The sequence below is a fragment of the Monopterus albus genome, unplaced genomic scaffold, assembly GCF_001952655.1.
Source record: "Monopterus albus unplaced genomic scaffold, M_albus_1.0 scaffold6.1, whole genome shotgun sequence".
Taxonomy (NCBI): Eukaryota; Metazoa; Chordata; class Actinopteri; order Synbranchiformes; family Synbranchidae; genus Monopterus; species Monopterus albus.
Window position 1 is genome coordinate 6,989,267 of NW_018127886.1, and position 14,535 is coordinate 7,003,801.

Genomic DNA, 14,535 nt, shown 5'->3' on the forward strand with positions numbered 1-14,535 from the left:
CTAAATTCTCCATAGAACTAACTGTTCTTCAAATCATTCATAGAATAAATAATTGAAATGGCTCTTTATTGTACTTTCCAGATCTTGACAGGAGAAGACTGGAACACAGTGATGTACGACGGTATCATGGCGTACGGGGGTCCTGCCTCCTCCGGAATGGTTGTCTGCATTTACTTCATCATCCTCTTCATCTGTGGAAACTGTATCCTACTGGACACAAACATTCACATGTGCTCATACACTTTGTATATGTCATGCTTAAAGAAGCATACAAACAAAAATTTTCATGCTTGCCTGTGTGAAAAAGTTGTGTTTTAATATTGTGCTCATTGATGTCCAATATTCCCACAGCCCCAGTGGGTTTTTAATTAACAGATTTTATCATGTTTTCAACTTAAGTCACGTGACCAGACATCTTGTTAAATGTCTTCTTGGCCATCGCTGTAGACAATTTGGCAGATGCAGAGAGCCTTAACACAGCACAGAAGGAAGAAGAGGAGGCCAAAAAGAGGAAGAACAGTGCAAAGTACAGCTCAGGACACAATATTTCACATTTAAATTTTTTTGTTCACATTTTGTGTTTGTGTTTTTTTGTGTACATTTGTCACAAGCACTTTCTATTGGCTGAAAAAAAAACAGCCTTCTGCCTTGTTTGTTATTTCCTCTATTTTCTCTGCCCTGATCAGGGATGCAAGCACAGACAGAGAGAAGAGAGCTGAAATAACAAAAGCCATGGATGGTGAGAGCAAGGTAAAAGACAATAACTCTAGTTCGCTTTATAATTCATGTAAACTGATTGTATGTATAAATTACAGTATGAAATTGTGAACAGCTGTCTTAAAGTGCACCGATGAGTTAATTTGCCTGTCAGTAATTGTTCATTTAAGAGTGCTAAACCTCACCACTGTGTACAGGTGCCAGCAGAGGTCCTGCTAGAAGAAAGCAAAGAGTTGTATCCTGCCATTGACTCTCCAGGTAAAAGTTACCTGTCTTGACAAAGAGGAGCTTTAACTGAGCAGTGCGCAAGTTGGGGTTCACAAATCATTGATTACTTTATGCAGTTTTATAGTTTTGTAACATCTGAGACTTGGTGAGATGCATGTGCAGCAATGGGCTTCTTAGCCTTTAGTTGACTGAACACAGTAGAAACTGATAGAAAGCAGGGTGAGAGACAGAAGGGAGAGACCTGCCACAAAGGTCCATGACTTGACTCAAATCGTAACACATACTAGGTCCATGTGTACACAGGCACCCACCGAAAGCACTCAGCTGTCTGGATCACCCAATAATTCTTTATTTTATGGATTTAAGTAATCTTGCAATTTCAAATGTATTTTTTACAATTCACCGAGTATATCACCAAACAAATAACTCAGGCTATGTTCACATTACAGACCTTAATGCTCAGTTTCAGTGTTTTTTGTCAGATATGATATTTTTGTGTTGGTTCACATTTACTGTATGTTTGTGACATGTATCCAGTTGTGATCTGAACACCGTTGATGTCCTGAATTGCCACGCATGCACAAATTAACTGAAATGTGAGCTCTATGCATAACAAAAATAACAAGAACCAAATTTGTGTGACAGCCAAATCGCACAATTTCCTCAAAAACTATATGGTAACAATAGGTTCCTTTTAGTTTTGCTTGAATAGATGCTTTTCCTCAAATATGAAACTTTCTTGTGCCTCATCGCTGTTGTTGCTGTCCTCCATGTTTATTTTTAAGGATTTGTGAAGGGCTGACACTGAATGATGACAACAGGCAGTACAGAGATGTTAAAAAAAGCCTTAGGAATTCTGATCCGATCACTGTGACAGTGGCTGCATATGAATTGAAACTAGGGTGACATACAGAAGTGACCCAAACCTGATTTGAAAAAAATGCTATTTGTTTGGCACAGTCTAAATTTTACCAGCTGTTATAAACGTCAGCAATATAACTACAAATACATCAAAAGGATTGTTTTAACTCTTGTTTTCTAGTGTGTGATGATGATTCTGATAATGACGACTTCCCAGAAGTCCCTCCTGGTATTCGCCCCAAAAGGCTGGCTGAGCTTGCCATTAAAGAAAAGACTCCACCCATCCCAGAGGGCAGCGCCTTCTTTATCTTCAGCAGCACTAACCCGTGAGTCTCGTACAGCTTTGGTGATATTAACACCGATGCACAGCAACATACCAGTCAATGGATTCGGTGTAATGGAAAACAAAAATCTGCTGCAAAAGGCTAAAATTAAAGCTGTGTCACAAAACCAGACTCAATGTTTCACTCGTCCTCTGTGTTATCCTCTTTTATTTTGTGTCTCTGTAGGTTTCGTGTATTCTGCCATAAGCTGATCAACCATCAGATCTTTACCAACCTCATCCTGGTCTTCATCATGCTCAGCTCTGTCTCTCTGGCTGCTGAGGACCCCATACGCAACTTCTCCGCTCGCAATATTGTACGTATACCACTGCTGGAAATCCAGTCTTAATCATCCTAAAACACCACCATAGTCTTTTTACACATCATATTTGGAGGGATTATTTGTCTCACTGTAGTTGACAACTGATCTTTTCACAGAAGACACTTTGACATGTCACAGTAAGAAAGGCATAGGTGTAAACAGTAATATTAATAATGGATGAATTCCATTTAGCTGCTACAAGTTTATTGTTCCCTGTCCTTTTTCTATTTAACTGTGCGTAACCAACAGTTTTTGCTCTCCTTCATGCCAAATTATCTCTCTGCCACTACGGCATCCAAAGATTGGCTGTTTCTACAACTGTTACTGTATTCTATTTCATATTATATCACCTTACCATTGTTATTTTAATGATTTATTTTGATGTGTAGCTGTAAACAAGCTGCACTAGGCAATTTTAAATGTTGGCAGAAAACATTAGCTTGAAATATAAGGAATTCATCATTCCGAAATTATGCAGTGTGGTGACTACGAAATTTTCACATGAGAGGTGGCACTGTGTGTTCTTGAGAGTCTTTACTGCTGTTACTGCTTCATATTAAAGGCTTTCCATGGGCAAACCGGCGGGAAGCTTGTTTTGTGAAGCTCCAGGAACTGTGATGTGTTTTAGTGGAGGTTTATTAGCTGGGCTGTTATTCAAGAAAAACGGGTCTAATCAACCAGATATGGGCATGCTCAGCTGATCCACTGGTTGCTCAGTGGATCCGTCTTTAATATAGCAGGGAGGAATAATACAAACAGAAACAAAGTGAGCTGAAGACAAAAAGCTGTTATTGTTGAGTAGCACAACTCCAACACCTCATTAACCTCACCAACCTTATCTTGCTGTGGGTTAGAGCAAAAAACACCTGCAGAATACCCATGTTTACAACATTGGTGAGACTAAATGTAGGCACATGATGTAGCTTTGGTGAGTCTACTGTAGTTTTCTGTGGAATACATTTTTGCTATATAACACTATAATTCACACATTCTGTGCTCAGAGGCGACCTGCCACTATTGTTAACAAACTTGAGAATTTGGATTGGTCAGTAGGGCTAAATCTCTGATGTCTCAGTCTGTGGGGGCAGAGCCAACGTATGAGTTACACTATTTTCACATGACTATATTGCCTAGTGCAGCTGTGATATTCTAGGATTTATTTTATGTTTCATCATTCACTGTTCTGTTATCCTGGAATGACTCAAACTTGTGCATTGCTTCTTGCAGATACTTGGTTATTTTGACTATGCTTTCACCGCAATCTTTACTGTTGAGATCCTGTTGAAGGTAAATGTCCTTTGCGTGACGTGTTGTGCTGTGCTGGGTAGAGCTTCAATAACCTGCGTGCTTATGTCACTCTGATTGCCTCCTCAGATCCTAGGCTATGCAGACTATGTCTTCACTAGTATGTTTACATTTGAGATCCTTATTAAGGTAAACAATAAAAACTGTTAAACTGCCTCAGCAACAACCCATCACTTCCAAGCTTGCTGCACACTTCCTCCATCCCCTTGTTTTTGTCTCTTAAAGTTTTGTTCAAAATGGCCGCCTGATTGTTTTGGTGTCATGGCGCCAATCCGTCAACGTGGACACCATATGTTTTTTTTTCTGTCACATTATCACTTTTCTGTCATGGCCCACTTTCCCTCGTTGTCCTCGACCAGTTTGTGGACTAGGGACTCTCCAGAGTACAGCTACTCATTTGACTGTTCTGTGTCGACTTTATTGGCACTATGACTCTGGTGGTATTTTGAAACCTTTCATCAAATATTATCATTTTTTTTGAAACTGAAAAAACTGGAAACTATTTATAGCCAGTACAGCCCCTGGGTACATTGGAAATGAGCGTAGTGCTTATATTATATTTGTGAGTGTGTGTGTGGGGATATACTGCATGTACATGTCTTTGACTACTGTATTTTAAAAATGTGTTTTCTGTGTTGCGTTGTGTGTGAGCCCAGCATTACCTTGTCAGTTTGTTTTATTTTGTCAGTTCCTCAAATATTGAACTGAACATAGTGGAAATAATGCTTGAAACTGTTGTTGCTTACACAATATTGAACTTGTAGTAATAATAATAATAATGTGTAAATCAGTTTGTCTCAGAGCTTTTCAGAAGGTGTGAGTGCTCCAAGTAACACAGTCAACTTTACAGCTTAGTTTCAACTATCAACTCAGACTGCAAATCAACTTACCTTGTGCAGTGCTGTCATGAACAATATTGTTTGAAATGTAAAATTAACTGGGGATATACAGTACAAAATGAAAGTACAAAAATGAACTTTTTTGGTACATGCAAAATGAAAATGAATACTGCACCAGTACATGTGTGTGTGTGTGTGTGTGCTTGATGATGGATCTGTCTCCAAGTCGTGACTTTTGTCTCTCCTCTGTCCAGATGACAGCATTTGGAGCGTTCCTTCATAAAGGGGCTTTTTGTAGAAATTACTTCAACCTATTAGACCTGCTGGTCGTCGGTGTGTCTCTGGTGTCCTTTGGCATTCAGTACGTATCAGTTAAACACTCAGTGCAAGTTTTTTGCTTTGGTTGAACTTCTTCACTGTGCAGTTGTTCTAATTTTGCCCATAATGTATGAAGTTTGCTGTTTGTGGCAGGTGTTTTAGTTTAATTACACTCACATGGTTACTTGCCAAATACTCATTATTTATCTGACAGGTAATGAATAAATGATAGAATAACCTTGTATATAATTATTCTAAGGTTTATTATTCTGTTAACTCTAATACTTCAGTGACAACATACCCTCACAGTTGCCCAGCTGAATTCCACTAATGCATTTTTCTGTCTTCCCTAGGTCCTCCGCTATATCAGTGGTAAAGATTCTTCGTGTTTTAAGAGTCCTCCGTCCACTCAGGGCCATCAACAGAGCCAAAGGACTCAAGGTCAGAGTTACAATAAAAGAGCATGGTGCACTGTGTGTGTGTGTGTCTACTTCACTGTGAGAATATGTCCTCACGTACGCGTGTGCGCATGCCTTTGCTTGTGATCCAATGCTGTGTATTCCCCCTAACATTAAATAACTGTCCTTTCCAGCATGTGGTACAGTGTGTGTTTGTGGCCATCAGGACCATCGGCAACATCATGATCGTCACCACCCTGCTGCAGTTCATGTTTGCTTGTATTGGAGTGCAGCTGTTTAAGGTGAATACATGGAACAAAGGAAAGAGCAGAGGGGCCACAACTGATGGTTAACCTGCCTGTATTTTTGCTCACCAGATATACTGTTCTTCTACTGTATAACGACACATAGTTGTATTTAACCTAAGTAAACCTCTGATTTTCTTTGTTGTCTTTTGAACAAAGGGGAAGTTTTATCGATGTACAGATGACGCAAAGTCTAGCCCACTGGAATGCAAGTGAGTTTGTTTGATTCTTCCAGGCTTTCAGCTTTGGATATTTGCCTGAGGTTTTTTTTTTCTTGTCTTTGCTTGTGGTTAACATTTCATTGTTAAATCACAGAGGTACATACATTCACTACAACAATGGGGACACGGTGCTGCCCATGGTGAAGGAGAGGATCTGGTACAACAGCGACTTCAACTTTGACAATGTCCTCATGGCCATGATGGCGCTCTTTACCGTGTCCACCTTCGAAGGATGGCCCACGTACGTACCCTTCTGAATCTGAGGTAGAATTCAAATGTTAATATCATTATGGAGGATAAGAGCAAGACTAGATTTATTTAATGTTTGTTAATTACTCACCTTTTATGTCTGTCTGAATGAAAATGTTTGTTGTCACAATTTTCAGTAACCAAAAGTAAAGAGATGTCAGCTTCACCTCTTCCAGTCTGTTGTCTTTAATTTGACTATTGTAGATGTATGAATGAGTATGTGGCCATGCATTAATGTGTGTAAGGCTTAAGGTGAAGTTATTATTACTAGGTAAACAAAACCTCTGTGGCTTTTAGTAGAGTTACAGTAGAGTTGATATGAATCATTACTGATCATAATCTTGACTTCCCCCGTGTTTTGTTTGTCCCTGCAGTCTGCTGTACAAGGCCATTGACTCCAACAGAGAGAACATGGGTCCCATCTACAACTACCGTATCGAGATCTCCATCTTCTTCATCATCTACATCATCATCATCGCCTTCTTTATGATGAACATCTTTGTTGGTTTTGTTATTGTCACTTTCCAGGAGCAGGGGGAGAAAGAATACAAGAACTGTGAGCTGGACAAGAACCAGGTAGGACGCTCTTTGACTTTTTGTGCACAGAATTCATTCACATGAAGGAATGATGTGCTATATCCTACTGATTTATCTAAACAGTGGTTTCATTTTTAAATAAAATGACACATTGCAGTTGTTCACGAGTCTGTTTCTCTGTTTGCCCCCCCTCATGACAACCGTAGCGTCAGTGTGTGGAATATGCTCTTAAGGCTCGTCCTTTAAGGCGATACATCCCCAAAAACCCCTACCAGTACAAGTTCTGGTATGTGGTCAACTCTACAGGATTTGAGTACGTCATGTTTGTCCTAATCATCCTCAATACCCTGTGTCTGGCTATTCAGGTAAGCACTCTTCATTCAGTACTTTAGGAAAAATTGATAAAAATTAGATGTTATCAAACTTCAGCAACCATCAAACTATATCCACCATGTCACACAAACAATCTAATCTGCATGTAGTGCTCATAGTGTAGAAGATGTATGGCAGCCCAGAGCTGGGTTTCCTGCTGCAATAACAAAAATGGGGAAAACTGAGTTTAAGAAGATTCATGCTCTGCTTGTCATATAGTGTATACAGTACATAAAGAAATAGACTTAGAATACGTGTAGTATTAGATTTGTTTTGTTTTATGTTTATGATCAGCCTGTCTGTGTCTTTCCAGCACCATGGTCAGTCTCATCTGTTTAACTATGCCATGGACATCCTCAACATGGTCTTCACCGGGGTTTTTACTGTAGAGATGGTCCTCAAGCTCGTCGCCTTCAAACCCAGAGTAAGTCTCCTCTCCTCTCATAAGATTTTGTTTGTGGAAAATTGCAGATACTTCAGTATTTGCAACATTAATCACAACTATCAATGGTTCTCTTATTCAGAGATTTAGACTTGTAGATATCTAAAAAAAAAATCACATTTGAGTGTTTATATGTGTTACACTCCCTTTTTCCTTCTAACACAGTCCTGTCCCTCTTACTTCCCCTCTGGTTTCCCCTGATGCCTCTCACTCTTGGGCTTTTTACCCTTCATTACTCCCACCACTGTAACCTCCCTACCACTTACACTTTCCTGCACCCCCTCCTCTTCTCCTGCCTTCCCTCTCCTCCTCCTGGCTGTGCACGCTGCCATATTCAGGGCTATGTCGGGGACGCCTGGAACGTCTTCGATGCTCTGGTGGTGATTGGCAGTGTAGTCGACATCATACTCAGCCAGGTAGAGAGACGTCAGTATGTACAACTCTGTCCTTCCATCCTGCTGCTCTCCCACTGCTGCTGCTACATGCCATTCCAGCCTTCACATCTTTCCTTCATCATTGACCTCCTTTCTTAATTTTGTGTTTTTAAGTTGCTTGGTCCAATTTCTGCTCATGAAGTTTGTTGAATCAGTTGGGGACTTGATGGTAGATGAGTATCATAGATCCAATATCTGCTGATAGGCTGGAAACATTTCCAAAATGTACCTACCTCTAGGACTAAACAGTGTGAAATGCCAACTTACAGTATGTACTGTATAACATTAAGCCACTTCTTCATACCAATTATATGTTTTTAATTGTTTAGATTTAAGTCTATGGTGGCCATTTCTTTCAGCCTACTACTGTATCAGTGAGTAAAAAAAAACAAAAAAACATTTCCAGTGCATATTTAAACAAGTTCTATTCTCACAGACTCAGTGGCAGGAAGGATTTGACCTTCAGTCTCACTCTGTTATAGCAAATCACATTTAAATGTTCTCCTTTTTCTATCTTTCACAAATCTTTTCTTTTCACCTCTTCCTTTTCTTTCTTGCTCTGTTGTGTCTCTCTTTCTTCTTTTCTGTGTCTTTGTTGCTCGTGCTTGCAGAACTATTTTGCTGATGCATGGAACACATTTGATGCCTTAATTGTTGTGGGTAGCATGGTTGACATTGCCATCACTGAGATCAATGTAAGTAGTCAGTTATCACACATTACACGCCTGTCTTACTGTGACACTCCCAGCGTGAGGGCCTTGCTCTAGCTTCAGAGTTGCATTCAAGATCATATTTTCAAACTTTTTCATATCCAAATTAAATTTGGCATAAAAACACAGTTTTCTAAAGCAATAAAATTGTGAGAACATTGTTTAATCTATGTGATTTGACACTAGCTTTCCAACTTATGTTCAAGTGCAATAGTTTTATTTGTTGGTTACGAGAGGCATGGCGCCATATTACTGCAGGAAACAGGTGACTGGAGACCATTTGTGGTGCTGTAATTTGTCACTCTGATGCAAACCAAAACTACAGGTTGTGAGTATACAGAAAATGTAGTGTTATAGCTGTATGTCTAAAATGTTATTAGGAGTTGTTGTTTTTTTTTTTTTTTAATGTAGCCCAGTTATTGCTTTGAAATTTTGGATTTAGCCTTTTTGTGCCAAACTGTTTTGATTGTAACCTCTTTGAATCTGCAGCGCTGCTGCAGCAAGGCCACTCAATGTCCTGGTTTGCAGCTGGTGGAAACACTGACTCCATGATTTTTGTAGGCTGGTCCATGTGAGGATGCTTGTTTGTCCTGTCAGACACTTTCTTTGAATGAAAGCACACACTCTATTCCTTTATTGATCAAAGTCTGTCTGCATGTAGACAATAGTAAGGGAAGAACTAAATATATAGAATCAGTGCTTTCTCCTTATTGTCAGTGTTAATAGTTAAACTAATGTTTTAATACAGAAGTATAGTTCATTTTCTTCACTACTAAAACTTGCATCTCATGTCTTGTGTTACTCCTGAGAACATGTGGCAAAGCTTTGGCATGACACATTATACAATGACGATGTTTGTGGTGTCTAAGTGACGATGCTTCAGAGCGTTTTGTTATATGATTACAGTCTAAGGTAATCATGATATGTGATGACATTTGTGCAGCTGGTTTGTGTAACTTGGATTAACCTTAGGCTTTTGGTTTCAAGTCGGCAGCCATTCCTGTCGTCAAGGTGATAGTGGACCCAGGGGTAAGAAGAAGCCCCTCCTTTCTTTTGTGTCCATATAAAAATTAAAGCATCAGAACTTTTTTTGTTGTCACTTTCTGTCAGTCAACTCCCAATGAAAACACAGAGTTGCTTCCTTCTAGAACTTCAGGTTTCATTTATTCAATAGTTTCTGAGGGTTTGTGATTGGAGCTGACATTTTGTCCTGTCTCAGTGCATGGCACGACACAAGGGAACAGTAACTCTGTATGGTCTTCTGTCATTTCTTCATTTCAGCATAGCTTTTCCAAGTGTTTGCAGTCAGGCATTGCGCTGCTTTGAGTTTACGTTTCATGTTCAAGGTCTTGTGTGCTTGAATTGCAACAACACCGCACTAGAAAAGCTCCATCTTGGTGTTTGTATCAAGTGTTAAAAACCCAATTACAGCTTGTTTTTTGGTTTGTCTGTCTTTGGACTGTTAATTCTGTATGTTGCTTGTTTACTCTCTATATCAGGTATACAGATGTAATTGTACTGTATGCATGAGTCCTCCATGTCAGTTGATAGTATGGTGTGTAAGACACATTAAATCTGCATGCACGTTGATTGTTGGCATTGCCAAGATGCAGAACACATCTCACAATGAAAGATTTCATCATAGTGACTCTTATCCACATATACAATGCTTGTTATTTAATATGATCATACATGATGACTGAAAGATGAATGAATGACTTTAGTGATTAACGTGTGGAGCATAGGTTTTTCACTCTGTATTTGGATGTTACACCATTTTCTTCCCTTGGTTCACAGAACACAGAGGACAGCGCTCGCATCTCCATCACCTTCTTCCGCCTGTTCAGGGTGATGCGATTGGTCAAACTGCTGAGCAGGGGGGAGGGCATCAGGACTCTCTTATGGACCTTCATCAAGTCCTTCCAGGTGAGAAAATCATAAACTAACACACCAATAAATATCCTTCTTGATTCTGCAATAATACAAACTAAGAAGATACTTTGCAAGTTAGATTTAAGGCAGGAGGCATCACCTAGAAAATAGCTTCAGGGAAGATGATGGCTAATCATCACAATTCACAGTAAGAATTTTGTGATAATATGTCATTTGTCACTTTTTTCCCATATATGTAGAATATCGAATAGTCAGCATGTTTGTCATGAGGACAATATAGGAAATAAGATCCAAGAAAATAGCACAGCATTAAGAAAACGTGTAAAAGTGTTGTAGTTGAGTCACTAGACCTCAAGTCAGTCACCAAACAATTGTTCGAGTCAAGTCTTAATGCATCCCTGTTACCTGAGTCTGAATCATCAAGGTCTACAGTATATTCAGTACAAATAACATGCTTAAAAATTGTATGTGACACAATAGCCAAACAAATGTGTACACACACACACTACTTAGAAGTGAATAGTGTTATTTTTTGATATTCTGAATTATTATAAAAATAAAAAGTCAGAGTCCTCACGCCAACTTCGGAGTGATCAAATCCAAGTCAGAGTCACAAGTTCTCGAGTCAGACTTGAGTCTGAGGCCTGGGCTCGAGTACTGCAGTACTGGTGTGTGCTAGTATGTGTTAAAAGGTGAAAACATAAACATGGAAATTCAGTTTGAATGATGCATCCAGGGCCCTCTGCATCAACACCCAAAGCAGCATTGATGCACAGGAGTGATACAGTGTTAATATCAGTCAGAATGTAATCAAAAACTTCATAGAACACCAACATTTAACCATTTTGTAATCAATGTTATGCTTTAATCGTGGTTTGGTAGTTTGCCTCGCTCAAATTCATGACTCTGTTTTTTTTTTTACCAAACGCAGGCTCTTCCCTATGTGGCGCTCCTGATAGCCATGCTGTTCTTCATATATGCTGTTATTGGAATGCAGGTAAAATTATTTGAAAATCCAAATCACCCTTCAGGATACACATGGTGCCTTCAGGGACTGTTTTAACTGTCTTTTCTGGAATTGGCAGATTTTTTTTGATGATCTCTTTGTTTGATTGTAGGTGTTTGGGAAAATAGCCATGGTGGATGGAACACAAATCAACCGCAACAATAACTTTCAAACCTTTCCTCAAGCTATCCTGATGCTCTTCAGGTATTTGTATTTGTGTAGCTTACAGTAAATTGTTAAATCATCACACAGCTGGAAAAAAAACCTAACTCTGCTGATATATTAATGCTTCCTGTTAGGTGTGCCACAGGTGAGGCCTGGCAGGAGATCATGCTGGCCTGTCTGCCAGGGAAGCTGTGTGATTCAGAGTCTGACTACAATCCTGGAGATGAGAGAACCTGTGGCAGCAGTTTCACTATTATTTATTTCATCAGCTTCTACATGCTCTGTGCTTTTCTGGTAATCTTCAGATATTTCACTGTGTTCAGTGCCAGTAATTTCTGAGCGCAGACTTGAGCTTTCACATTCCTGTAAACAATTAAGCATATTGTGGTTTCAGATCATCAACCTGTTTGTAGCTGTCATCATGGACAACTTTGACTATCTGACCCGTGATTGGTCCATTCTGGGGCCGCATCACCTGGATGAGTTTAAAAGGATCTGGTCTGAATATGACCCTGAAGCCAAGTGAGTACTTGGAGACCATTCTGCAAAGAGCTGTCAGACATAGATGTATGTCACTGGGGGGGTTCAGTTATTTATTTATTAGTGAAAGCTGTGCTCAGTGGCGCAGTGCCTTTTATCTGAATGTACCTTGTTTTCAGGGGTAGGATAAAGCATCTTGATGTGGTGACGCTGCTGCGGAGGATCCAGCCTCCGCTGGGCTTCGGCAAACTCTGCCCTCACAGAGTAGCCTGCAAGGTCTGTTTCCACAACTCAGCAACACACACTCACCTGTGAAGCTGCATGATGCCCACTGCTGTATTGAATGTTGTGTGACAAAAATATATGGTATACAAGGCTTTTGAACTTTTTTTATATTTGGTCCTTTCTTGTTAATCTGTGCTTTGAATTCTGTTGCAGCGTCTTGTGGCGATGAACATGCCCCTGAACAGTGACGGCACAGTCATGTTCAATGCCACTTTGTTTGCTCTGGTCCGCACTGCTCTCAAGATTAAAACTGAGGGTGAGTCTGTGCATTCAAGACTTTTTGGAGCTGAGCATTATCTTATTCTGTGTAGTAAAAAACAAGGACCTACAGTTTACAATAGATTTTATTTGAAGTCATGGTTGTAAGATGGAGCACAAATGAGTAACCAGTGCCACAGGTTTAATGTAGTGTCCAGGTATAAAAGTTACATATGATGACAGCCCTGCAAAACCACTACAGCAGTGATCAGTGTTTTTGTTGTTTGGTCAGTTATTTGCCCATTATCCACATTCACTCCAAATTCAGGAAAGCAAGCAAGCCCTATGCTGAAGGAAAATAATCTCAAAAGAATTTTGAACAAAGAAACAGACATTTACAATGGTGACCTAATAAATGAAACTAATTAATCCATCAGGTTAGAGGCATGGATAAATCAAAACCAAACATACCAAGACATCAGAGCTGCTCCACATTATTAATAGTTGCTTCTATAAATCTGCACTGAGAAAACATTAGGTTCAGAATTATTCACTCTGGGGACATGTATTGAATAAATGTCATGTGATGCTGCTGTGAATTTTAATATAATATGTCTTTAAGTCATGCTTGAAGTTTAACCAGCTGACCTGATTCATTTGGCTTCATAGATAAATATAACTGAGTATTGCCAGATATATAGAAAGATGCATAGACGGTTGGGGGGGGGGACAAAAAAAAAAACGCTCAACCTATGCACACTCCCTGCATCTACAGTGTGTGAACAGTATGAACATGCATGCACGCTGTCTCAGTCCCTTTTCGTTTTCACTCTAGTACACGTACACACACATTGTGTTTACATAACTTCAGGGGACATTACATCGACCAGTTCATTTCCTGTAGACCTAATCTAACCATTACCATAGTCACTACCTGCCCAACCCTCTCTCCCTAAGTCATTACTCTAAAATGTTTTGGTGACTTGTGTGTCAACATAAGGATGTTGAGAACCCACAGTGTGACGAGTGAACATTTTGAGTCTAATAAAAAGAAATTAAAGCCTGCACACTACAGCTATACCATCAAATTTGCCTTGGGTGTGAACCCTCTCCCGGACCAGGCTAATTGTTATTTTTCAGAATCTAAACCCACATTTGTAAGATCCATACAGGGATCTGTAAAACTAAAAACATCTGTTGGCCTGAGCATAAACACTAGCTAAAAGCCTAAATCCTAAAAAATGTACCTGCTAATAAACAAAACAAATAGCTTTTGATAGTGTAACTGTCTGCTGGTCATTTTCTACCTCTAGTTTTGAGTTTCATCTTCTAAACTGAAGGCTTACAAGTTTCTAATTTGTACAAATAGCTTTCAGATGTTTTAGGTTTATAGGGTCACACATACACTTCCTAGGGTCTTATGCATTCACAGGTACACATGTTGTAGTCTGTGTCAATCTTTCAATAGGCTTTTCATTTATTAAATCAAATCAAATCGAATCAAATTTTATTTGTATAGCGCCAAATCACAACAAAAGTAATCTCAGGACACTTTACAAAGTCAGGTCTAGACCTTACTGTTATCAATATTATTACATACGGAAAACCCAACAAATCCCCCTTGAGCAAGCACTTGGCGACAGTGGGGAGGAAAAACTCCTTTTAACGGAAGAAACCTCTGACAGACCCCGGCTCTTGGTGGGCGGCCTTCTGCCTCGACCGGTTGGGGTGAGTGGATAGAGGAGAGAGAAAAGAAGAAAAGCAACAAGACACAACAATCAAACACTGATCAGGTCAATGTGGCTGGTGACTGCTCGTCAGAGATGTAGAGCTCCAGGGCCAGGGCAACCTGCAGAGAGGTACAGGGAGAGAGAGAGGACACACTACGGGAGAGAGGAGACACAAAGTTAGTGATGTGTAATGGTGG

General features: G+C 39.7%; 1 protein-coding gene across 26 annotated transcripts in view; it reads left to right on the plus strand.

The window, feature by feature from the left end:
- Positions 1–14,535, plus strand: part of LOC109970859 (voltage-dependent L-type calcium channel subunit alpha-1D) — a 78,400-nt gene that overhangs the window by 46,755 nt on the left and 17,110 nt on the right. For 5 of the 26 annotated variants that reach the window (XM_020618714.1, XM_020618722.1, XM_020618752.1 and 2 more), the window contains 26 exons: positions 82–202; positions 412–526; positions 687–750; positions 915–975; positions 1,988–2,132; positions 2,316–2,445; positions 3,679–3,738; positions 3,826–3,885; positions 4,850–4,956; positions 5,267–5,354; positions 5,506–5,613; positions 5,776–5,828; positions 5,932–6,078; positions 6,461–6,662; positions 6,830–6,988; positions 7,309–7,419; positions 7,776–7,853; positions 8,483–8,566; positions 9,554–9,610; positions 10,379–10,507; positions 11,406–11,471; positions 11,593–11,684; positions 11,780–11,939; positions 12,040–12,167; positions 12,305–12,401; positions 12,564–12,666. In XM_020618714.1, the coding sequence (XP_020474370.1) occupies positions 82–202; positions 412–526; positions 687–750; positions 915–975; positions 1,988–2,132; positions 2,316–2,445; positions 3,679–3,738; positions 3,826–3,885; positions 4,850–4,956; positions 5,267–5,354; positions 5,506–5,613; positions 5,776–5,828; positions 5,932–6,078; positions 6,461–6,662; positions 6,830–6,988; positions 7,309–7,419; positions 7,776–7,853; positions 8,483–8,566; positions 9,554–9,610; positions 10,379–10,507; positions 11,406–11,471; positions 11,593–11,684; positions 11,780–11,939; positions 12,040–12,167; positions 12,305–12,401; positions 12,564–12,666 (2,725 nt within the window). The remainder of the gene's footprint in view (positions 1–81; positions 203–411; positions 527–686; positions 751–914; positions 976–1,987; positions 2,133–2,315; positions 2,446–3,678; positions 3,739–3,825; positions 3,886–4,849; positions 4,957–5,266; positions 5,355–5,505; positions 5,614–5,775; positions 5,829–5,931; positions 6,079–6,460; positions 6,663–6,829; positions 6,989–7,308; positions 7,420–7,775; positions 7,854–8,482; positions 8,567–9,553; positions 9,611–10,378; positions 10,508–11,405; positions 11,472–11,592; positions 11,685–11,779; positions 11,940–12,039; positions 12,168–12,304; positions 12,402–12,563; positions 12,667–14,535) is intronic. The other 21 variants (XM_020618795.1, XM_020618922.1, XM_020618769.1 and 18 more) reach the window with 15 other exon arrangements.